General features: G+C 46.7%; 1 protein-coding gene and 1 long non-coding RNA gene across 11 annotated transcripts in view; one reads left to right on the top strand and one right to left on the bottom strand.

Moving 5' to 3' along the window:
* The window catches only part of LOC132539424 (uncharacterized), a 279,884-nt gene that overhangs the window by 71,285 nt on the left and 183,672 nt on the right, over window positions 1-24,927 (bottom strand). The gene's annotated exons all lie outside the window — the stretch shown is intronic.
* AIFM3 (apoptosis inducing factor mitochondria associated 3) overlaps window positions 12,793-24,927 on the top strand; it is a 36,016-nt gene continuing 23,881 nt past the window's right edge. For 2 of the 10 annotated variants that reach the window (XM_060194374.1, XM_007533801.3), the window contains exons 1-2: window positions 13,260-14,235; window positions 14,740-14,899. Coding sequence is in view for 8 of the 10 variants with exons in the window: in XM_007533801.3 (XP_007533863.1) it covers window positions 14,869-14,899 (31 nt within the window). In the remaining 2 variants the exon portion in view is untranslated. Of the gene's footprint in view, window positions 12,849-13,252; window positions 14,236-14,739; window positions 14,900-18,545; window positions 18,641-24,927 lie in introns of those variants that run through there. The other 8 variants (XM_060194363.1, XM_060194354.1, XM_060194335.1 and 5 more) reach the window with 8 other exon arrangements.

Here is a 24,927-nt window from a genome sequence, read left to right as displayed (position 1 = left end):
GGCTCTACCATCACCCTCCCACCCCCACCTCCCCACTGGCACTTCCACACACACCTGCCCTCAAAGCCTGATTATGGGCAGGCCCTGCTGACCTTCAGATTGGCCCCTAGAGGGCGCCAGTACCAATCCTAATTTTAGATCCTGCAGTCATCTCACTTTCATACCCAAAAGAAGTCCTGGATAGTAGGGCACCAAAGTAAAAACCCCGGGTGGAGGGTGAGGGTGAATGTTCAGCTTCATGGGGTTAGGGGGGTGGGGTATTGGATGGGACACAGTCTTTTGGTGGTGGGAATGCTGTTTATGTACACTCCTATTAATTTGTAGTCATATACATCACTAAGTAATATGAGAGGGGAAAACTGATTGAATGTCTCAAACTTTTTAAAGCACAGACTGAGTCTTTTTAATACATAGGCTGAGTCTTAGATATGTTGACTCTCTTAAAAGCTTAGTCCAGGGAGAGCAAAAAAGCAACTGGTGGCATAGCTATATGCAAATGATGTCAAAGGACATAAAGTATGGTGATGGTGTGTATGATGCAGCAAATCCTAGCAAGGGGATATTTCAAAGTTAACCCAATTGCCAAAAATGTGATTATTGAAATAACTATCTATTGTCTTCTTGGACCCTAAGACAACAGGAATCTCCCGCTTCCTCTATAGAGTCTATGTATGTTTCTCCCAATCCTGGAACCTCTGAGGTGGGGCTCACTTCCCTGCATGCTTCTCTCAAGTCATACCAAATGATATTGCATCCACCACTTCCAACCTAATCAATGTAATGAGTACCATCTCAGCATGCTTCACCTCAGACTGTGTACAGAGATATCAGGCATGGAATGCCAACCCTTGACCCTCATCACTCAGGTGAGACCTTTCCTTTCATGGTATTCTCTAATTCCATTTCAGGAGGTTCACTTCCTAACAGGATCCCAAGGCCTAGATATAGGCCAGGTCCCATTAGATAGGTCATATATTTGCGTGTATCCATAAATTAGGGCAAAATATATACCTGAAAGCAAAAGTACACAATAGTCTGTAGCGAGTTGTCAGGTTGTGTCGCAGGGTAGAGAGAAGAGACCAGGAACTCGTGGCGGAGCGGGAACGCAAATCTTTATTCACTCAGACACCCCAGAGTTGGGTATGAGCACAGTGGTTTAGGCCATGTGGAGCTAGCAAAATGGCCGCCTCCCACTATGCCCACCATCCCTTCTCCAGGTCTTCTCTGGGTCAGGACACGGAAGAGAAAAAAAAATTTTTTTTTGAGTGAGGTAAATGACCAAAATTTTTTGTATGACCCATTTTGCTCAGAGTATTCTAAAACTTAATTGACTTTATATAAAAATGCTGGACACAGCCATGGTTTCTGGAGACATCCAAAAACAGTCCAAAAAAATTGTTTTTTCTTCTTTTGATTTTTTTTTAAGTCTTGGTATAAATGTGAAACGTTTAGTCTTAAACTGTGTGAGTAAAGATGGTTCAACTAAGAGAGTACAGATCTAAATTTGTGTTTAAAATGATATGTCTGTCTTCATAACAAAAGTTTTTCTCCTCCTGTGTGTTATAAATGACATGTTTATGTGTGTGTTTCAAGTTTGGTAAACATTAATTTAACGGTTAAAAGTGTGACTTTGAAGCTACATTCTTATCAGACAAGGTAAAATTAATTTGCTAAAGTAACTGAGTATTTAAGGTAAAAGTCTAAATATTCAACATGACAATTCATCATCTCCAAAATTAAAACACAAATTCTTTATACAATGTTGTTGTGCGTGGGCCGCGGAGAAGAGAGAGAGGGGGTCTGGAGCGAAGAGGAAACAAATCTTTATTTGTGCTGGCACCTCAGAGTTGGGTGCTAGAGAGGCAGGTTGGGCCACATGGAGGTAGAGAAAATGGCCGCCTCTCGCAGTAACCTTTCCTGTGTCTGAACACTGGAGTGAAGTGCTGGCAAGAGAGCAAGGTGCGGAAGAAGAAGGGCTTTTATAGGAGTAGCTTTTGCGAGAATGGGAAGGGGGAGGAGTAACCACAGCACTCCAGGATAGGATAATAACTCTCGTGAGAATGGGAGGGGGGAGGAGTAACCAAAGCACTCCAAATATCGCGGGGATATAGACAATGCCCTGAGGGCACAACATGGCTGAACAGGCACTCTGAGAATGTCCCAACTCTCGCGGGAACTAGCAGTAGCCTGAGGGGACAACATGGCAGATGTGACTGCATTGGCACAATTTCCCAGCATCTCCCCCTTTCCTTTTATCTAATGCCCAGGGCAACAGTGTGTAAAGTCTATGAACTACTCAGGTCAGTCTATGAAAAACCAGCAACGTGAAGAGAAGGAAGCTGCTGTAAAATTGTCTAAAGTGTCCAAAGGGTATACCAGCAAGTCCGATAGAAGTCTCAGTCCAAAGTAGGCGACTAGGGGGAGAAATGGCAGGGGATGAGATGCTGCATGAGGAAGGTCAGCCTCTGGAATTCCGCTTTTCTGTAGATTGTGAGCTGGAACCGCCAAAATGTGACAGGCAAAGCAGAAGCAGGAAAGGCAGACAGACAGTAAAAAAGTTCTGTCCTTGGAGTCTGTGAATCAGGTTCTTCAGATCACGTCAGGTGACATCTAGGGTTTCGAGGGGGTGTGCCACTGTAGTCGTGCCATCTAGTGGGTGATGTCAGGGTGTGCAGGGGTCCAGATGGTTTTTTCTGGGATTCCTGTGGAAGAAACACAAACAATTTGCTTCTCATGGTTAGCAGGGCATCTGATTTGAATGCTTTATAGAAAAAGAGGTTTGGTGCCTTAGCCAACTGAGTATTGGGGGAATGTACCTTTCCTATTCATTTATTATTATATATTCATGGGGAAAAAGAACTTATCTTTTAACAAAGACTCTAAGGTGTAGGGAAACGGGAACTATCTTATCCCTTTTTTTTTTTTTTTTGGTATCTTGCCTTTTGTTGCCCTAGTTGTTTTATTGTTGTAATTATATTGTTGTTATTGCTGATATTGTGGTTGTTGGATAGAGCAGAGAGAAATGGAGAGAGGAGGGGAAGACAGGGGGAGAGAAAGACACCTGTAAAACTGCTTCACCACCCGTGAAGTGATTCCCCTGCAGGTGAGGAGCCAGGGGCTCAAACTGGGATCCTCAAGCCAGTTTTTGCACTTAGTGCCACCTGCGCTAAACCTGCTGTGCCACCGCCCGATCCCCAGGAACTATCTTTTAACATAAACTCTATGGCCATGCCAATTGCAACCTTGAGGGCACATGTGGCTCCACACATGTCCCCCTGTCTTATATCATGTTTCGATGTTTGGCGGACTTTGTTTTGTGGCAGGGTGGACTGTGCCTGTCTTAGGTTGGGGATCAGCCTTCCATCTTACCCGTCATTGGAACACCTGGTCATTTTTGCCCAGTAGTACCAGGTGCCCTGTCTTAGGTTGACTGGATAGCGCTAGTTTCCTCTTACCCATCATTGGCTAGCCAGCCCTCTACATGGTGGATGTTATGATGGAGGGGGGCAAATCCTCCACAGCAACTCAATATTCTGCCATGTCTAGCCTATGATAGTGAGTTTGTATAGGTTGCATCTTTATGGCATCAATCTGTTGCCGCAAAAAGGCCATGAGCTTGTTAAGAATTATAGGACTGTAGGAGCAGAAGGAATGGGATCTCAAGAGAAAAGTTTATGTGCTAGTAGAGGCAAAAGAGGTAAAGAAGCTATCAATTTATTAGAAGGAAAATGGTTATCTATTTGTCCTGGAAACCTCATGAAGCTTATGGCAAAGTGGGAATGATGGCATATGAGCCACTCTGTATCTGTGAGAGAAAAGGGCAAAAGAATTAAATCCGGTTCTTTCCCTAAGACCTGCACAGACCTATTTCTCCCTTGGTGAACCATGAATGCTAACACGTCTATCTCAGTGAGGAGTCTTGGAGCTCCTCCTACTGGTGTGTGAAGCCACTCAAGAACCCCATGGTCTTGCCACAATGCCCCTACTACTGTGAAGATTAGAAGGTTTACCGGAGAGGAGGGGGAGAATCGAACAAGATGCATGTCCTGGAGGGCCTGGTTAACGCTTTCCAGTGCTGAGGAGGCCTTGGGAGTTAACCTACGTTTTGAGGAGGGCTGTTTGTTTCCTTTTAACAGGTCAAACAGTGGTTGGAGGCAGCTTGTAGGCAGATAAAGATACTGCCTAAGCCAATTCAAATTTCCAAGAAAACTTTGTAAAGAAGCAAGAGTGAGGTTAGAAGGAAAAGTAACACTAGGTTTTAAGGGATGAATTTGCATTAGAGAAATCTCTGAACCTAAAAAAGATATTGGAGGAATTAGCTGTATCTTCTCAGGAGCCACATTAAGGCCGCTTTTCTTTAATGCAGGAATGAGAAAATCATGTAAGGCATAGAGATCTGTATCTGATTTTCCCCATATTAATACGTCATCCATGTAATGAAAAACATTAAGGCCCTTATGGATATATGGAAAAAGGACAGATTTATCAGCCTCTTGACAAATTGTAGGACTATTGGCCATACCCTGGGGCAGCACCACCCATTCAAATCTGTCAGCAGGGCTGGCATTATTAATAGAAGGAACAGAGAAGGCAAAATGTTTACAATCTTGCGGATGCAAGGGAATAGAGAAAAAACAATCTTGTATATCAATAGCTATGATTGGAATTCCCATGGGAATTGCAGAAGCAAGAGGCAAACCCCTTTGGGGGGAGCCCCAGACCTGCATGGTTTTATTTTTTTATTTTTTTTATTTTTTTTTTTTATTTAAGAAAGGATTAATTAACAAAACCATAGGGTAGGAGGGGTACAACTCCACACAATTCCCACCGCCCAATCTCCATATCCCACCCCCTCCCCCGATAGCTTTCCCATTCTCTATCCCTCTGGGAGCATGGACCCAGGGTCATTGTGGGTCCTGCATGGTTTTATTAACCGCACGGAGATCTTGGAGGAGGCGCCATTTTCCTGAGCGCTTTTTAATCACAAAGACAGGAGTATTCCATGGGCTTTGAGAATGACGAATGTGTCCCAAGGACAACTGCTCTCGGACGAGCTCCTTTAAAATTTCTAGCTTATCCCTAGGTAAAGGCCACTGTTCCACCCAGACAGGCTCATTAGAAAGCCAGCCTAAGCGGGGAGTTTGGCTACGAACAGTGGCAGTTAGTATTGGGGGTGCTGATTAGATCTGGTCTCGCAGGAGTGGGTGTTACGCTCTGCAGAGGCATCTGTGAATATCCTAACATCAAGACATTCCAGAAGATCCCTGCCCAGTAGGTTGGTGCTAATATTAGCTACCAAAGGGTGGAAGTGTCCAGTAGAACCTTCCAGGTCTTCCCACATGAGCGAATCTCGTGTGCGAAATGATGGGATCACCCCTCCTACTCCATGTATACTGGGACCAGGGAGGAGTTCCCAATCTTGGGGAACCTCTTCTTGCCTTAAAATCGTCTTTTCTGCCCCCGTGTCAATCAAACATTTAAAAGGAATATTGCCAATCCTTACTGTCATACAAGGGTGACCTAGTTCTAAAACAGGAGTGGTCCACAAAATCTCAGGCCCCGAATTTGTACCATTCAGGGGCGTGCCATCTTTGTGAAAATTTGACCAACAATCTCTCTTCCAGTGAAACCCTTTACGACATCTTGGACAGACCATACGTGGCTTCTGGCTCCCTGACTAAAGGCAGGGTTGTCCTGGCTGGAGGCGGGGTTGCCCTGACTGGAGGCGGGATTGCCCTGACTGGAAGCATGGTAGCTCTAAGTGGAGGCATGGTCGCAGCTTATCTGGACATTGGTTACACCAATGCCCTTGGCGACCGCACTGAAAGCAGGCCCCGTTTTGATTACGTGGGGTGACTGCATAAACCTGTGTCATAGCGGATGCCCCATAATTGCCTGATGTAAGTTCCTGTGTCACTAAAATCCAATTATCTGGGTGTAGGTGTTTAAGACTAAGGCATGCCTGACGGAATTGTGGTATCATGCCATCCCAGACAATAGAATGCAGGAGGAAAGAGAGGATTTCAGGATTATAAACCTTTCTCTCTAAGGTTTGCCTCACCCTTGAGATGAAATTTGCTAAGGTTTCATCAGTGTTTTGGCAAAGAGAGTTACTAGGGACTGAGGCCTCTATTGTGGTTGGGGTTAATCTTTCCCATGCTTGTGTTGTGCAGATGCGTACCTGTTCAAAATAACCGGTTGGAAACTTGGCTTCTGCCTGCTGAGTTCCAGATTCAAACTCTCCTGCTCCAAACAATGCATCAAAATTCCATGCTATCTGTTTGTTACTATTTTCCTGAGATTGTCTAGAGCATTCATCACCACCCCCTTTCCTAGCCATTTCCGTTTCCAACTTACCACTTCCAGTTTTTACCCTATAAAATCTGCTGCTATTCCAATTTCACCCCTTTTCTCTTCCTCGTCCTGACCCAGAGAAGACCTGGAGAAGGGCTGGTGGGCATAGTGGAAGGCGGCCATTATGCTAGCTCCACGTGGCCTAAACCGCTGTGCTCACACCCAACTCTGGGATTTCTGAGTGAATAAAGATTTGCGTTCCTGCTCTGCCACGAGTTCCTGGTCTCTTCTCTCTCCCACGCTGTGCAACCAGCCAGTCAGTATCAAGTTCATAATGAAATAGCGTCCACTTAGATACCCTCCTCACCTACTTCCTATTATAGTTCTCTTACTCACTCCAAAGCTAACCTTATCAAAGCAAGGACTGCAAAAGTTGAATAAGGGCAAGAGACTGGCATACTTTAATGACTCTTTAGTAACTATCAGGCCATTCCACCAACTGGGGCCCTAATTGAGGAATCCTAAGATTCCCAAACAGACTTGATGGGCCTAAAACTCGAATAAATCCCTCTCTCCATTGTTACCAGTCATTTCTATCAGGAACAACAAAATAGACCCCTTTGTGGGCCCCCATAGGATCTTGCCCTCAACTTGGATCAACAATGGTAGAGAATGTTCCATCCTCCAAGGGGAGGCTGGACAACGTACTCTATGCTACACCTGAGGAAGATAGGTTGATACTGGGGCAGCATGGAATGTTCCTACTCATGACCACAGAATGTGAGCTCAGATCTAGAGGGATGCAGAGGTCACACAGGCTAATAAGCTAATTATGGGCCCCAGGTCACATCAAATCGATGGGATTTACAGTCAACAATACTTATACCCCTTTCCCATATTGGGGAGCTACCCTCTTCCCTGACCCAGCTTTCTGGTCCTTTTCCCAGCCATGACATCATCTCCCCAGACAATAACTTGGATCCACCTGTATATCAGATTTCAGGATCAGGCAAAAAACAAACAAACAAAAACTAGTATAGCTACAGGCCGTTTGAAATATAACTAAAATATGCCTACTAGCTATCTACAAAATGGAGGACCCCCCCCCCAACACTTCATTTGCTCTATTCCAGCCGTTAAGTCCATGATTGTTCAACAATTTGTTTGGCTTTGTATATTAACTCTCTTTTCAGCCACCAGGTTCCAGATGCTAGCAAGATGCAACCAGACTTCCCTGGACAGACAACCCCACCAATGTGCCTTGGAGCTCTGCTTCCCCAGAGCCCTTCCCCACTAGGGAAAGAGAGAGACAGGTTGGGAGTATGAATAGACCTGTCAATGCCCATGTTCAGTGGGGAAGCAATTACAGAAGCCAGACCTTCCACCTTCTGCATCCCACAATGATCTTGGGTCCATACTCCCAGAGGGTTCAAGAATAGGAAAGCTCAGGAGTTGGGCAGTAGCGCAGTGGGTTAAGTGCACGTGGTGCAAAGCGCAAGGACTGGTGTAAGGATCCTGGTTCGAGGCCCCGGTTCCCCACCTGCAGGGGAGTCGCTTCACAGGCGGTGAAGCAGGTCTGCAGGTGTCTATCTTTCTCTCCCCCTCTCTGTCTTCCCCTCCTATCTCCATTTCTCTCTGTCCTATCTAACAACGACAACAACAATAATCACTACAACAATAAAAAGACAACAAGGACAACAAAACAGAAAATAAATAAATAAAATTAAAAAAGAATAGGAAAGGTATCAGGGGAGGAGATGGGATACGGAGGTCTGGTGGTGGGAATTATGCGAAGTTATACCCCTCTTATCCTACAGGTTTTGTCAATGTTTCCTTTTTATAAATAAAAAATTTAAAAAAAAAGAAGTCCTGGAAAGAAGGACTTAGGCAGAAGGAAGTGGGGGAACAGGGGAAAGGTGTATGTCTGGGTATGAGTGAGGATGATTGGGGCAGGCTTGCTGCTTGATGGAAGTGCTCGAGGCTGGAGGGGCAAAAATCTGCCATTTTTCCTAAATTAACCCCCTGCTTCTGCCCCTCTCACCTATTTCTCACACTTTGGCAACATCTGCCCTGCCTTTGGCGCGTCTGCAGGGTCTAGGCAGCTCTAAAAAGCCCCATGTTAGCTTATGACATCTCCCCCTGGGGCTCAGTCTCCAGCTTTGTGGTCACCCTGTCTGGTCTGACTATAGTCACTGGAATGGAAGCTATTGTCTTTCCAGAATCATCTCCAAGCCAATATCATAACCCCAGGTTGCCCAAGGCTCAGGACCCTCCTGGCTTTCCCTGGCTGTGACTGATAACATACAATTTGTTAGGGCAGAAAGAAATTGAGGGGGAGGGTGGGTGGTGGTGCACCTGGTTGAATTCATGTTACAGTGCACAAGGACCTGGGTTCAAGTCCCTGGTCCCTTCCTGCGGGGGAAAGCTTCAGGAGTGATGACATAGGACAGCAGGTGTCTCTCTGTCTCCCTCTTTATCACCCCCTCCCCTCTTGATTTCTGTTTGTCTCTCTCTATTCAATAAATAAAGATAATAAAAAATAAAACAAATTTAAAAAGAAAAGAAATTGGGAGTCAGGTGGTAGTGGGTATCAGGCAGTAGTGCAGCGGGTTAAGCGCACATGGTGCCAAGCGCAAGGACCAGCATAAGGATCCCGGTTTGAGCCCCCGGCTCCCCACCTGCAGGGGAGTCGCTTCACAGGTGGTGAAGCAGGTCTCAGGTGTCTGTCTTTCTCTCCCCCTCTTTGTTGTCACCTCCTCTCTCCATTTCTCTCTGTCCTGTCCAACAATGATGACATCAATAACTACAACAATAAAACAACAAGGGCAACAAAAGGGAATAAAAAATTAATATTTTTTAAAAAGAAAGAAATTGAAAGGGGAGGGGAGGAAAGAAAGACAGAAAGCCATAGAGAGACCAGTACTACTTCACTGCTTGTCAAGCTTCCTCCCCTACAAAAGAGCAGTAGGGGCTTGAACCCAGATTTGTATACATTGTTCCATTCTTCTCCTTCTCCTTCTCCTTCTCCTTCTCCTTCTCCTTCTCCTTCTTCCTCCAGGGTTATTGCTGAGGCTCAGTGCGTGCACTACGAATCCACTGCTCCTGGAGGCTATTTTACCCAATTTTTGTTGTTGTTGCTGTTGCCCTTTTTGTTACCGTTATTATTATTGTTGTCATTGCTGTTGTTGTTGGATAGGACAGAGAGAAATTAAGAGAAGAGGGGAGACAGAGAGTGGGAGAGAAAGAAACCTGCAGACCTGCTTCACCGCCTGTGAAGCGACTCCCCTGCAGGTAGGGAGCCGGGGTTTGAACCGGGATCCTTATGCCGGTTCTTGCGCATTTAACCCAATGTGCTACCACCTGACTCCCTCTTTATTCTTTCTTTCTGTTCTTTTTTTTTTTTCAAGATCATGTATTTTTGTTCTCTAGAGGCCACATTGGAGTGAAACCATCTGCTAGGTGTCTTTCATCTCTTTACTTATTTTTCTAAGCATAATCAACTGCAGTTCCATACATTTTGTCCCAAAGGACACACATGTCTGTTTTGATTGCAGAGTAATATTCCATCATAATCCCATAACATTTTATGTCAACCATATGTCAGTGGAAATTTAGGCTGCTTTCACTCCTTGGCTATTTTGAATTATGAGGCTGTGAACACAGAACCACATATGTCTCTTCCAATTAGGGATTGCATGTCCTTTGCATAAATGCCTAAGAGTGATATTGATAGATCATAAGGTAATTCCATTTTTATTTATTTTTAAAAGAATTTGTTTATTTATTCATGAGAAAGATAGAGAAAGAGCCAGCCATCACTCTGGTACATGTGCTGCTGGGGATCGAACTTGGGACCTCATGGTTGAGAATCCAGTGCTTTATCCACTGTGCCACCTCCCGGACCACTCCATTTTTATACAGTCTTCCAAAGGAGCCATAACAGTTTGTATTCCCTCCAGCATTGTTAACCTCTACAACCTCTCCAACACCTGTCATTTCCTGTTTTGTTTATGTAGGCAACTCTTACAGGTGTGTAGTTTGTTGTTGTTGTTGTTGTTGTTTTTGCCTCCAGGGTTATCACTGGCACTCAGTGCCTGCACTACAAATCCACTGCTCTTGGTAACCATTTTTCCCCCATTTTTGTTGTTGTTGGATAGGACAGAGAGAAATTGAGAGAAGAGGGGAAGACAGAGAGGGGTCTCAGGTTCAGCCCCCAGCAGCACCATAAACCAGAGCTCAGCAGTGCACTGGTCTCTCTGTGTACCTTTCTCTCTGTATCTCTCTCATTAAAAAATAAATAAATAGGGAGTCGGGCGGTAGCGCAGCGGGTTAAGCGCAGGTGGCGCCAAATGCAAGGACCAGTGAAAGGATCCGGGTTTGAGCCCCCGGCTCCCCACCTGCAGGGGAGTCGCTTCACAGGCGGTGAAGCAGGTCTGCAGGTGTCTATCTTTCTCTCCTCTTCTCTGTCTTCCCCTCCTCTCTCCATTTCTCTCTGTCCTATCCAACAACAATGACATCGATAATAACTACAGCAATAAAACAACAAGGGCAACAAAAGGGAATAAATAAATAAGTGTAAAAAAATTTAAAAATAAATAAATAAATAGCAGGGGTAGATAGCATAATAATTATGCAAAGAGACTCTCATGCCTGAGGCTCCAAAGTCCCAGGTTTAATCCCCTGCACCACCATAAGCCAGAGCTCAGCAGTGCTATGGTAAAAATAAATAAATAGGGGATCAGGTGGTAGCGCAGTGGGTTAAGCGCACAAGGTGCGAAGCACAAGGACCTATAAGGATACCCGTTCCATCCTCTGGCTCCCCACCTGCAGGGGGGTCGCTTCATGGGTGGTGAAGCAGATCTGCAGGTGTCTGTCTTTTTCTCCCCCTCTCTGCTCCCCTCCTCTCTTGATTTCTCTCTGTCCTATCCAACAACAACAGCAATGACAACAATAATAATAATGACAACAACAAGGGTAACAACAAGGGCAACAAAATGGGAAAAATATCCTCCAGGAACAGTGGATTCGTAGTGCAGGCACTGAGCCTCAGCAATACCCTGGAGGCAAATAAATAAATATGCTAAAAAGTGGGGTGAGGACAAGTGGAGGCACCCCTAGTTAAGTGCACGTGTTTACAGTGTGCAAGGACCCAGGTTCAATTCCCAGGTCCCTACCTGCAGGGGGAAAGCTTTGTGAGTGATGAAGCAGGGCTGCAGGTGTCTGTCTCTTTCCCCCTCTATTTATACCTCTCCCTCTCAATTTTCCTCTTCTATTCAAAAAATTTAAAAAATAATAAAATATTTTTTAAAAATTTCCACTTGAATAACTGTTGAGAGCAGGACAGTCTACATGAAGTTGTCAGGGTCCACAATCTCAGGGCTCTAATCTACAGTGGCTGGCTAGGGAGGGCTTCCTGGAGGAGGGGACACAATACCCAGTTACTTTATGATTTATGGGGCCACAGAAAGTTCTCTTGACATAATTACAGGAGAGGAAAAGGAAGTGTAATAAAATATTTATTTAAAAAAAATTGAGCATATTATGTGATCTGGGAGGTGGTGCAATGGGTAAAGCACTGGCCTCTCAAGCATGAAGTCTTTAGTTCAGTCCCCCGCAACACGTTTCCAGAGTGATGTCTGGTTCTGTCTCTCTCTTTTCCTAGTTTTCTCATAAATAAATAAATAAAATATTTTAAAAATTGAGCATATTATGAAAGGTTGGTGGGGAAGGAAGGAAGGAGCTGGGAGACTGAATCCCTAAAGTATGGTTAAGGTCTCTGTGGAGCATTCCAGAGTGATTGGAGATCTTCCCAGCCATTTATCATTCTACCTTAAAATCACGGGTCCTCAAAGGCTTGGAAAAGAAAAAAAAAAAGGTGGGGGCTGCACCCAGGCAATGGCACACCTGGTTAAGCACACACATTACAGTGCACAAGGACCTGGGTTCAAGCCCCCAGTCCCCTCCTGCAGGGGGAAAGCTTGAGGAGTGGTGAAGCAGGGCTGTAGATGTCTGTCTCTCTCCCTATCTCCCCCTCCCCTTTCAATTTCTCTCTGACTTTACCCAATAATAAATAAATAAATAAATAAAATGTTTAAAGAATATTGAAAAATAAGGGGTCGGGTGGTGATGCATCCGCACACACTACAATGCGCAAGAACCCGGCTTCAAGCCCCTGGTCCCCACCTGCAGAAGGGAAGCTTCACAAGGGTGAAACAAGGTTACAGATGTCTGTCTCTTCTTCTAGCTTCCCTTCCCCTCTCAATTACTCTCTCTACCCAATAAATAAATTAAACGATTTGTTTTTAATCTGACTCGGTTTGTCTCCCCTCCAGAGGTAAAGGATCTCCGTGGTCTGAGACCCCCGCAGGATGGATGGGTGGGGAGCGACCTGGTGGCGGTGCCAGCCCCGCACCTGCTGGGGTGGTGGCAGGGAGGTGCTAAGCTCGGCGGGCTTCCCGGCCGCAGTGCCGCCGCAGCGCCAGCCCCGCCCCCGCCCCGCCCCCGCCCCCGCCCCGCGGTCAGAGCAGCCGGAGCTGAGCCCGGCGCCGAGCCAGGTGAGCCTGCCCACGGGACCCCCGCTGCCCCCACCCAAGCCGCGCTCCCTAGGACCCCTGCGCTCAAGGGCTCGGACCCGGAGCCCGCAGCCAGCCGGGCTGGTGCTTCCTTCTTCTCTTTCCCTTCCCCCGCTTTCTGCCGGGCTCCACTTTGTGCCAGCCCCCCAGCCCAGGCCGCCTTGTCTTGGGGGGTGGGGGGTGCTGGACTTCCCGGACAGCAAGAACTGCACCTGCAAAGGCAGGGAGAACCCGCCCCAGGTGGACAGGGAGTCCCCAAACTTGAATGCCGGTTGGGGGAGCTCGGATGCCATCTCAGGAAGGCTGGAAGCAGCGCCCCAGGGTGGGTGTTGGTAGGACCCGTGGGTTCCTTGGTGCGGGGAGGGGTAGGCGAGGCTTCCGCCCAGCTGTGGCTGTGAAGCCTTGGAAGGAAGGTTCTGGAATCAGCACTCAGTTCCCCGGTGGGAACTCCTGCACTGAGACAACTTGTCCTCCGCATTGGGCACTTTGTAGGAGAAAGACAGCACGCTGGAAAATTTAGAGGTTCCGTTGCCTTGGAGTTCAGGAGACGAGACGGGGGACTCAAAGTCAGCCCAGCACACAGTAGGGCTGGAGAAGTTTCCATCCTCAGCAGATCTCTTTCTTGGCCCCAGACCTTGGAAGGTCTAAATATTAGGGTACCAGAGAAGCCTGGACAGGCAGGCACCTAGTGAGAAGTTAAGGGCCCACCTTTCCTGGGGTCTGTGACCCAGGAGGCAAAGTGGGAGACCATACTGGACAGAGGTGAGAGGGACAGGGAAGGGGAGGGACCCCCTGGCACTCAGCCATTAGGCAAGTGCAGATCTGTCTTGGCCATGCTTGGGAGAGGGGGTGCGGGAAAGAGTGAGTATAGGTGTGCCCAGGTGGCCTTTGGTCTTACTGCTCCCTTGCCTGTAACAGCCACCTCTAGGGTAGGTAAGATAGCCACCAAGCCAGAGGTCCCTCCCCAAACTTCTATTAGCGGAGCCCCCTGGCTCTCAAGCACCCACCCAGAGTCCAGACTGTGATTTGGGATAACCAGGTGGACCTGTCTCCTGGAGACTTAAGGAAGAACTTGCAGGGAGACACAAGGTGGTATGGACTGTGAGCCTGGCCTCCCTTTCCCCCCAACCCCATGAGGCCCCGGGCTGGCCGCCCACTTCTATTCATAAAGGAGCTAGGTTTCCCTGGGGACCAACGGACTGGCCAGTCTCCCCCCACACACACCCTCTCCTGGCCACAGCTCCCACTGGGAGGAGGGGTGGAGGCTGGGCAGCCTCCTGGATCCCTGCCCTCCAGGCCCCTTCAGACTTTGGGCAACACTGGTCCCTGCTGAGCTGAGTACAAGAAGCAGTGGCTGCCTCTGGAAGAGGTAGGTGTTGAGGGGGCCCCAGCAGTCATAGTTGCTCCCACTGTAGGAAGGAGGCATTGGAACACCAGGGCTCTGGTCAGCTCAGGGGAACCCAGGCCTTACCACAGGCATGGTGACCTCCCTGCATTGGGAGGGCCCAAGGCCCCCAGGCTGTGAAGTTTTGAAGGAAGCAGAAGGAATCAGGCTGGGACTGAAAGGGTGGCTGAGGTTGGGGTGGAGGTAGCAGACATGGTCTGTGCAAAGGAGGGAAGAGTAAGAGGGAAGAGTAAGGAGGAGGAGGAAGAGGAGGAGGAGAAGGGGGGCAGGTTCTAAGCCTGGAGGTGCTCAAGGGGGAGATGTCCTTTAGTGTCTTCTTTGGTTCCCTCACAGTTTCCAAGTTCAAATACGGGCTCTTTCAGAAGCACCCCCTCCCTCTCTATGTTTTCGTCTCCACCGCCCCCCCCCCCCCATGAAAGCCCTAGTCCTCAGTAAGTGCCCCATCTCTCTCCCTATACACCTCCCCAGGTCCTTGAGGTGACTCCAACCACAATGGTGATTCCGTCTTTGGCCAGGGCCACTGGGGGTCCAGTGCCTCCTGGGGCACCCTAGGCTGCTACCTGTGTGCCTTATCCCCACCCACCCGTGGGCCACGTCATGGGCGGCTGCTTCTCTAAGCCCAAGCCAGGTACTGCCTCTCCCCTCTCTGCCCTCCCTGCCTCCTCCCCACCTCCTCCTAGCCTCTTCCTTCCACGGGTCCTCCCTCCTCCCCTCCCCCCAGCTTCTGAAGTAGGTCAGGCTGGGTAGCTGCTGCTCTGGCTTTGGCTCCTCTGAATGTTAATGTGCTTTAGGCTGCAGTGGGTGGGGGCCTGGATCCCTTTCCTGGGCCTCCCCTCCCAGAGCTTTGGGTGCTGATGGTGGTAATAGCTGGAAAGGGAAGGGGGAAGACTCCTCCTACAGGGTGGGCATCTGTCTCCCCTAAGGCTGGGCTGAGGGACACCTCTGTGCTGCCACTGTATCCTCTTTGAGTCTCTATTCCCCCCCCCCCCCACAACAGGAACCTGTCATTTCAAAGTCACTATGAGGGTGACATGGACAGTTCCTACCTGCTTCACCTCTTCACAGCCCCTGTGTGACCTTGGACTGCCTCCTAGGCCTCTCTGGGCACCCTGCCTCATCTGTATAGCAGGCCCCTGTGCTGTCTGGATCAGGTCGTTTCAGCCTCAGTTAGGAAACCCCCCAGAGTGCTGGCATGGGTCCCCTCTCCATGGAGACCCCTTGTCTCCTTCTAGCTTTTCCTCTTCCCTTTTCACAAAAACCAGAAAAAAGCAGGGGATGCAGTCACAGCACAAGGTGGAGAGGGATCTCTCTCTCTCTCTCTGCCTCCAGGGTTATTGCTGGGTCTTGGTGCTGGCACCTACTGCTCCTGGTGGACATTTTTTTTCCATTTTATTGGATAGGACACAGAGAAATTGTGGTCCAGGAGGAGGCGCAGTGGATAAAGCATTGGGCTCTCAAGCATGAGGTCCCGAGTTCATTTCCTGGCAGTACATGTACCAGAGTGATGTCTGGTTCTTGCCCTCTCTCCTCCTATCTTTCTCATTAATAAATAAATTTAAAATATTTTTTAAAAAAGAGAAATTGACAAAAGAGGAGAGATAGGGAGAGAGAAAGCGAGACACCTGCAGGCCTGCTTCACCACTTGTGAAGTGTCCTCCCCTGCAGGTGGGGAGCCAGGGGCTTGAACCCAGATCCTTGCATGGTCCTTGTGCTTCATACTATGTGCACTTAACCAAGTGTGTTACCAACCACCCCTGATAGGGACTTCTCTAGTGCCAGCCAGTGCCCTTTCACTCTACTTGGGCTGCTGCCCTCACTGGCTCACCCAGCTCCCCTTACCTGATACCCATCGGCTCCATTACCCTGCAACTTTCTCCTTCTCCTGGGTCTGAGGGAGAATCTAAGGGCCATGGGAGCCCTGGCATGTCCTCCAGGCAGAGGGAGTCCCCTGTGCCTCCCAGCCCCTTCCTGGGCACTTCCAGCATCAGTCCCCAGCCTACCACTACCCTTGCCTCCACTTAGGGGCACGAAATGGCCGCTGTCTTGAGTTCAGCCTTCCCTAGTTGGAAGTGGGCAGGAAGATGCCAGCTGGCCCCATGCTGGGCTCCTGTAGAACTGCTGAGCTGGCAAGACTCCCTGGACACAATATGTCACCTGCAGCTTCTTTTAAAGAACCCCAACAGGCTGGCCCTGTTCTCACCCCAGAGCTAGTGAAAACTTTAGGCCTATATTCAGCCCTGACTCTTCCTGGTTGTGTGACCTCAGGTAGGGAATTTCATCTCTCTGGGCCTCTGGGTTCTCTTGTGTAAAATGGGTCTCAACACAGGGCCTGGAATACAGGAGGCTTTGCAGAGCATTGCTGCTGCTGTTTTTTCTATTATTACGGTTATTAGTATTAGTAGTGTTTACTGATGCTGGTACTTCACCATTCTTGGCCAACTTTTTCAGAGAGGGTGGGGGTAGATAGCATAATGGTTATTCAAAGAGACTCTCATGCCTGAGGTTGTAAAGTACCAGGTTCAATCCCCTACAAGAGCCAGAGCTGAGGCATGCTCTGGTAAAAAAAGAGAGAGTAGGGAAACACACCATAGCACTGAACTTCCTCCAGTGCAATGGGGCCTCCTATGGCAGAAGGGCAGGAGCTTAGGTCCCAGGCACACATGTGGGCCAGGTCAGGGCAAAGTTCAGGGAATTTCAGGGTGTGGGGAGTGAGAGCATTCAGGTTCAGCTGAAGTCAGGAGGATCCATGAGGAAACCAGAGCCAGCTGATCTATGTGCAAACTCTCCCTTTTCTCCACTGCATAACTCTGACACTTTCTCCATCACATATAACAGGCACATACATCCTCAGCACCTTTTTTTTTTTTTTTTTGCACACCTGCTTCACTATCTGTGAAGCCAATCCCCTGCAGGTAGGGATCCGGGGGCTCGAACAGGGATCCTTATGCCGGTCCTTGGGCTTTGCGCCACCTGTACTATTTATTTTTAATGAGAAGCACAGAGACACAAAAAGAGACACTAAAGTACTGCTCAGCTGTGACTGATGGTGGTGTGGGGGATTGAACCTGAGACCTTGGAGCCTCAGATATGAGCGTTTTTTGTTTTTTTTTTTCCCTGGAACCTCAGCACCTTTTGTCCACCAAGCTGCATGGGGTTATTGCTGCGGCTTGGTGCCTGCACCATGAATCCACTGCTCCTGGAGGCTATTTTTTCCCCTTTTATTGCCCTTGTTTTGTTTTTATCATTGTTGTGGTTATTATTGTTGTTATTGATGTCACTGTTGTTGGATAGGACAGAGAGAAATGGAGAGAGGAGGGGAAGACAGAAACAGGGAGAGAAAGACAGACACCTGCAGACCTGCTTCACTGCCTGTGAGGTAACTCCCCTGCCGGTGGGGAGCCAGGGGCATGAACCAGGATCCTTACGCCAGTCCTTGGCTTCGAGCCATGTGCGCTTAACCCGCTGCGCTACTGCCCGAGCCCCCTGATAGGTGTTCTAAGCCAGTACTTCACTAAGCTCAGAACTGGAGAAAAGTGTGGCTCTCTTGGGATCTCGTCACTTGCCATCTGGCCACAAGTGCTACCTGAAGTGGTTTCCTCTCTGCCATGGCTTCCAGGAGACGCAAAGATAACCAATAAAACACAACTGCCCTGGGCATCCACATAAATTAAAACACATCTCCTGAGCAGCCACATAAATTATCTTTTAAATTTATTTTTATTATGTTTATTTATTTATTGGATAGAGACAGTAAGAAATCAAGAGGGGTAGGGGAGGTAGAAAGGGAGAGAGAGAGAGAGAGAGACACCTGCTGCCCTGCTTCAACACTTGCAAAGCTTTTCCCCTGCAGTTGTGGACCGGAGGCTCGAACCCAGGTCCTTGTGCACTGTAAGATGTGCGCTCAACCAGGTGCACTACCACCTGGCCCTGACATAAATTATCTCTTTCAACATTCAGTGTCACCAAAGAGTTACCCAAAGAAGTAGGTGCTGTTCTCTTCATTTAAAATTTTCTTTTAATTTGGTTTCATATTTATTTTTGTCATCACTGAGGATTCACTGCTATAGTCTGAATTTTCCAGATACCGAGAGACAGACAGAAACAGAAGCATGAAATGAAATGAATGAAAGAGACCACAGCACCAAAGCTTCCTCCTGTGTAGTAGAGGCTGGGCTTGGACCTGGGTCATGCACATGGCAAAGCCGTGCACTATCCAAGTGAGCTATTTTCCAGCCCCAAACTTTTATTATTATTATTATTATTTTTAATTTTAGGGATGGATGGTGAGCGTACATGTTACAAGAATCCAGGTTCAACCAGTCCCCACCTGCAAGGAGAAAGCTTTGCGAGTGGTGAAGCAGGTCTGCAGGTATCTCTTTTTCTGTCTCCCTCTCTATATGTCTCACCCCCTCTTGATATCTTTCCGTCTTGTCCAATAAAAGGGGAAGAAATGACCCCAGGGGAGCCATGGACTCATGATGAAGGCACCAAGCCCCAGTGATAACCCTGGTGACAATAACAGAACACTATTACATTATATATTGTATCGTAGATATAGATATTAATGAGAGAGAAAGTGGAGGAAAGAGAACCAGAGCATGACTCTGAAATATGCAATACCAGGGATCAAATTTATAATCCCTTGCTTGAAAGTCCAACACTTTTATCTACTATGCCACTCCTAAGCTGCCTCTTCATTGAAAAAAAAAACCTGTATATATTTGTTAATGAGAGATGATAGATACATAAATAGATACATAGATAGATGGATGGATGGATGGGTGGATGGGGCCGGGCAGTGGCACACCCATAAGCTCACATATTACTAAGTGCAAGGACCCAGGTACAAGCCCCTGCTCCCCACCTGCAGGGGGTCCACTTCATGAGCAGTGAAGCAGGTTTGTAGGTGTCTGTTTTTCTCTTATCCTTCTATCTCCCTGTACTTTCTCAGTTTCTCTCTGACCTATCTAGTAAAAAATTAAAAAAAAAAAAAAAGGAAAAGAATGGCTGCTGGGTGTGGTGGGTTCGGAGTGCTCACACCAAGCCCCAGCAATATCTCTGGTGGCGATAAAAAAAAAAAAAAATAGATAGATAGATAGGGGAAATAGAATAACAGAGCGGGGGCCGGGTGGTGGCGTACCTGGTTGATGGCACATGTTACAATGTGCAAGGACCCAGGTTCAAGCCCCTGGTTCTCACCTGCTGGGGGAAAGCTTCACGAGTGGTGAAGCAGTGCTACAGCTGTCTCTCTTTCTCTTCCTCTCTATCTCCCCATGCCCTCTCGATTTCTGGCTGTCTCTAAATAAATAAAGATAATAAACAAAAATTTAAAAAAAAATGTGGTCCGGGAGGTGGCGCAGTGGCTAAGGAGCTAGACTCTGAAGCATAAGGTCCTGAGTTCAATCCCCGGCAGCACATGTACCAGAGTGATGTCTGGCTCTTTCTCTCTCTTCTCCTATCTTTCTCATTAATAAAATAAATAAAATCTTAAAAAAAAATAGAATAACAAAGCACTGGACTGGAGAGACAGCATAATGGTCCTTGCCATGTGCGCAGCGGGTTAAGCACACGTGGCAAGGACCAGCGTAAGGATCCTGGTTCGAGTCCCTGGCTCCCCACCTGCAGGGGAGTCACTTCACAGGTGGTGAAACAGATCTGCAGGTGTCTATCTTTCTCTCCCCGTCTCTGTCTATCCCTCCTCTCTCAATTTCTCTCTGTCCTACCCAACAACAACAACAATAATAATAACCAGAACAATGATAAAACAACAAGGGCAACAAAAGGGGGAAAAATGGTCTCCAGGAGCAGTGGATTTGTGGTGCAGGCACCAAGCCCCGGCAATAACTTTGGAGGCAAAAAAAAAAAAAAAGACTCTTCTGTCTGAGGCTCTGAGGCGCCAGGTTCAGTCCCCAGCACCACCATCAGCCAGAGCTGAGCAGTGCTCTGGTCTCTCTCTATCTATCTTTCCCTCTGTATATCTCTCATTAAAATAAAATATTAAAACTATGTACTATAAAAAAGAAAAAAGAAAAAGAAAAGCTGGTACATAGGATGTTGGGGCACTGAACTCGGGACCTCATGTTTGAGAACCTAACACTTAATCCACTTGCCACCTCCCAGGCACTAGTCTCCTCATTTTATAAGGAAATTATCTAAAACCCAAAGAGACATTGGGTGGAGCCAAAGATCAAGCGGACATTTGAGAGTCATGGAGATAAGGTTGGGCAGAAACCCTCTCCCCTTCTGCCTTCAGGTCTCTGCTCCTGCTGTCATGCCTTCTATCAGACTGTTTCAGCAAGCACCTCAGGGTGCCTTCTGGAAGGAGGCAGAGGATAATAATAGCAGCCCTGGTCGGACTATTGTCTGGGCCCCTGCCAGGCTGATCCTGTCAGCTCTCTCTAAGGACTCAGATAGCTGGTATTATCTGATTCTAAAATATTTTTCTTTTCTTCCTAATTCTTCTGAAAACATTCTAACACCATTACATAAAGTATGGAAAGTGGACTCCCCAACCCCATACATAGCATCCCACACACACCTGAGACAACAGCCCCAGCGTGGCGGTGTGTTTGGCTACTCTGCCTGCCCAGCTGGAATGTTGGACCCAGGCTTGGGTCTGGACACTAGAACAGAAGGATTGAGGAGACATGAGACTTCCCCCAAGTTCAGGCGCCAAGGGGATTAGCACAGCATGTGATGGCAGGGCCCAGAAACCAGGGGAAATCACATGTTTCTGGGTAGTTAGCAGGGTTAGTAATACAGCAGCAGCTTGGGTCAAGGAAATTGCATAGACAAAAGCAAGGAGCTAGGGCTGGGAAGACAGCATAGTGTTTATGCAAAAGACTCATGCCTGAGGCTCCAAGGTCCCAGGTTCAATCCTAGGCACCTCCATAAGCCAAAGCTGAGCAGTGCTGTGGTTAAAAAATAAAATGAGGGGAGTCAGGCAGTGGAACAGCGGGTTAAGTGCACATGGCACAAAGCGCAAGGACCGGCAGAAGGATCCTGGTTCGAGCCCCTGGCTCCCCACCTCAGAGGAGTCGCTTCACAAGCTGTCTTTCTCTCCCCCTCTCTGTCTTCCCCTCCTCTCTCCATTTCTCTCTGTCCTGTCCAACAACATGACATCAATAACCACAACAATGTTAAACAACAAGGGCAAACAAAGGGGAAAATAAATAAAAATAAAATAAAATGAAGTGTGAAACACAAGGACCTGGTTCGAGCCCATGGCTCCCCACCTGCAAAGAGGTCACTTTACAGGTGGTAAAACAGGTCTGCAGAGGTCTTTCTCTTCTCTCTGTCTTCCCCTCCTTTCTTGATTTCTCTCTGTCCTATCAAACAACAACGACAGCAATAACAACAACAACAATAACAACAATGATAAACAACAAGAGCAACAAAGGGGAAAAAATGGCCACCAGGAGCAGTGGATTCGTAGTGCAGGCACTGAGCTCCACCGATAACCCTGGAGGCAAATAAAATAATCAAGGAACTATGACTCTGGGTGCTTTGTCTTGGAAGTGTGAGATCTGAGGTGAAACAGGAGTGGCCTAGAGGCTTTAGTGCTCTGGGTGTTGGGAAAGGCACTTCCTGCTCCCTTGGGGGACCCACACTGTGCCAGGGGCTTAGCTTCCATGGCTCAGCTTTCCTCCTCATAGCAGCCCAGGAGGCCAGATTATCACTGCAAAAATATTCTGTTTATTGTTCCCTTCTAATTAGAAAAATACCCAGGCACATTGTAGGGAATTTGGACAATGTGGAAAGTGTAAAGCAGAAAAGGGCAATCTGCAGCTAGTACCCTGTCAGCTCAGGTTCCACAGGTATATATCTGTGTATGTGGGAGTGTCTTCTGTATGGAGACTGAGGGGCACAGGGACCCCCCCAGGGCTATCCCCACTCTGCCCCCCAGGAGGGGTTGCCCTTCCCAAAGCCTCAACCACCTGGCTACAGACACTGAAAAACTAGCACTTAATAAATGAAGAAGGTCCATACTCCCAGAGAGATAAAGAATAGAGAAGATTGCAATGGGGGCATGGGAAACGGAACTCTGGTGGTGGGAATTGTATGAATTGTACCTCTCTTATCACATAATCTTGTCTATCACTATTAAATCATTAATAATAGTAAAAAAAAGAAAGAAATTTAAAAATAAGAAAGCACAAAGAAGAACTTGGACTGGGTTTGATGTATTGCACTAAAGTAAAAGACTCTGGGGTGGAGGTGGGGTGGGAGAATACAGGTCCTGGAAAATGATGGCAAAGGGGGTTGAATTGTTATGTGGAAAACTGAGAAATGTGACACATGTACAAACTATAAATAAATAAATAAATGAAGAAAAATTTCCAAACAGTTGAGAATCGCTATTTTAAGAAGTTGAGTGGCCTGGGAGTTGGCACAGTGTTGGATCTTTTTTTTTTTTTTATTTTGTTTTATTTATTTATTCCCTTTTGTTGCCCTTGTTGTTTTATTGTTGTAGTTATTATTGTTGTTGTCGTTGTTGGATAGGACAGAGAGAAATGGAGAGAGGAGGGGAAGACAGAGAGGAGGAGAGAAAGATAGACACCTGCAGACCTGCTTCACCGCCTGTGAAGCGACTCCCCTGCAGGTGGGGAGCCGGGGCTCGAACCGGGATCCTTATGCCCGTTCTTGTGCTTTGCGCCACCTGCGCTTAACCCGCTGCGCTACAGCCCGACTCCCAGTGTTGGATCTTTCACGTGTAAGGTTCTGAGTTCAGTCCCTGGCAACACAGGTGATGCTCCAGTTCTCTTTCTTGTTAATAAATAAAAATCTTAAAACAAAAACAGAAGTTGAAGTTATACTGTATTTATTTATTTACATTAAATACATTTATTTATTTTTGCCTCCAGAGTTATCTCTGGGCTTATTTTATTTTATTATTAAAAAAATTTAGGTATTTATTTATTTATTCCCTTTTGTTGCCCTTGTTGTTTTATTGTTGTAGTTATTATTATTTTTTTAATTCTTTTAAAAAATTTTATAATTTTTTTTATTTCTTTATTGAGGAATTAATGTTATACATTCAACAGTAAACACAATAGTTTGTACATGCATAACATTCCCCAGTTTCCCATTTAACAATACAACCCCCACTGTGTCATTTATCATCCTTCATGGATCTGTATTCTCCCCACCCACCCCCCCCCAGAGTCTTTTACTTTGGTGCAATACGCCAATTCCGTTTTAAGTTCTACTTGTGTTTTCTTTTCTGATCTTGTTTTTCAACTTCTGCCTGAGAGTGAGATCATCCCATATTCATCCTTCTATTTCTGACTTATTTCACTTAACATGTTTTTTTCAAGCTCCATCCAAGATTGGCTGAAAACAGTGAAGTCACCATTTTTTATAGCTGAGTAGTATCCCATTGTGTATATATACCACAACTTGCTCAGCCACTCATCTGTTGTTGGACACCTGGGTTGCTTCCAGGTTTTGGCTGTTACAAATTGTGCTGCCAAGAACATATGTATACACAGATCTTTTTGGATGGATGTGTTGGGTTCCTTAGGATATATCCCCAGGAGAGGAATTGCAGGGTCATAGGGTAGGTCCATTTCTAGCCTTCTGAGAGTTCTCCAGACTGTTCTCCACAGAGGTTGGACCAATTGACATTCCCACCAGCAGTGCAGGAGGGTTCCTTTGACCCCACACCCTCTCCAGCATTTGCTGCTGTTACCTTTTCTGATGTATGACATTCTCACAGGAGTGAAATGATATCTCATTGTTGTCTTGATTTGCATTTCTCTGACAATCAGAGACTTGGAGCATTTTTTCATGTGTTTCTCAGCCTTTTGGATCTCTTCTGTGGTGAATATTCTGTCCAAGTCCTCCCCCCATTTTTGGATGGGGCTATTTGTTGTCTTGTTGTTGAGTCTGGCAAGCTATTTATATATGTTGGTTATTAAACTCTTGTCTGATGTATGACATGTAAAGATCTTCTCCCATTCTGTGAGGGGTCTCTTGGTTTGGGTAGTGGTTTCTTTTGCTGTGCAGAACCTTTTTAATTTGATGTAGTGCCATAGGTTTATATTTGCCTTAGTCTTCTTTGTAATTGGATTTGTTTCATTGACAATGTCTTTAAAATTTATGTGGAAAAGAGTTCTGCCAATATTTTCCTCTAAGTATCTGATAGTTTGTGGTCTAACATCCAAGTCCTCGATCCACTTGGAATTTACTTTTGTATTTGGTAAAATACAGTGATTCAGTTTCATTCTTCTGCATGTTTCAACCCATTGTTTCCAACACCATTTGTTGAAGAGACTCTGCTTTCCCCATGTAATAGTCTGGGCCCCTTTGTCAAAGATTAGATGTCCATAGGTGTGGGGCCTCATTTCTGGGCTCTCAATTCTATTCCACTGGTCAGTGTGTCTGTTCATGTTCCAGTACCAAGCAGTTTTGATGACAATGGCCCTATAATATGGTTTGAGATCTGGGAGTGTGATGCCTCTGGTTCTGTTCTTTTTTCTCAAGATTATTTTGGCAATTCTAGGCCTTTTCTGGTTCCAGATAAACATTTGTAGCATTTTTTCTATTCTCCTTAAACATGTGCTTGGGATCTTGATGGGGATAGCATTAAATTTGTAGATGGCTCTGGGTAATATATTCATTTTGATGATGTTAATTCTTCCAACCCATGAACAT

This window comes from Erinaceus europaeus, chromosome 1 (genome assembly GCF_950295315.1).
Source record: "Erinaceus europaeus chromosome 1, mEriEur2.1, whole genome shotgun sequence".
NCBI classification, from domain to species: domain Eukaryota; kingdom Metazoa; phylum Chordata; class Mammalia; order Eulipotyphla; family Erinaceidae; genus Erinaceus; species Erinaceus europaeus.
The sequence above is the reverse complement of the archived record's forward strand: the minus strand, read 5'-3'. Positions and strand labels throughout refer to the sequence as shown.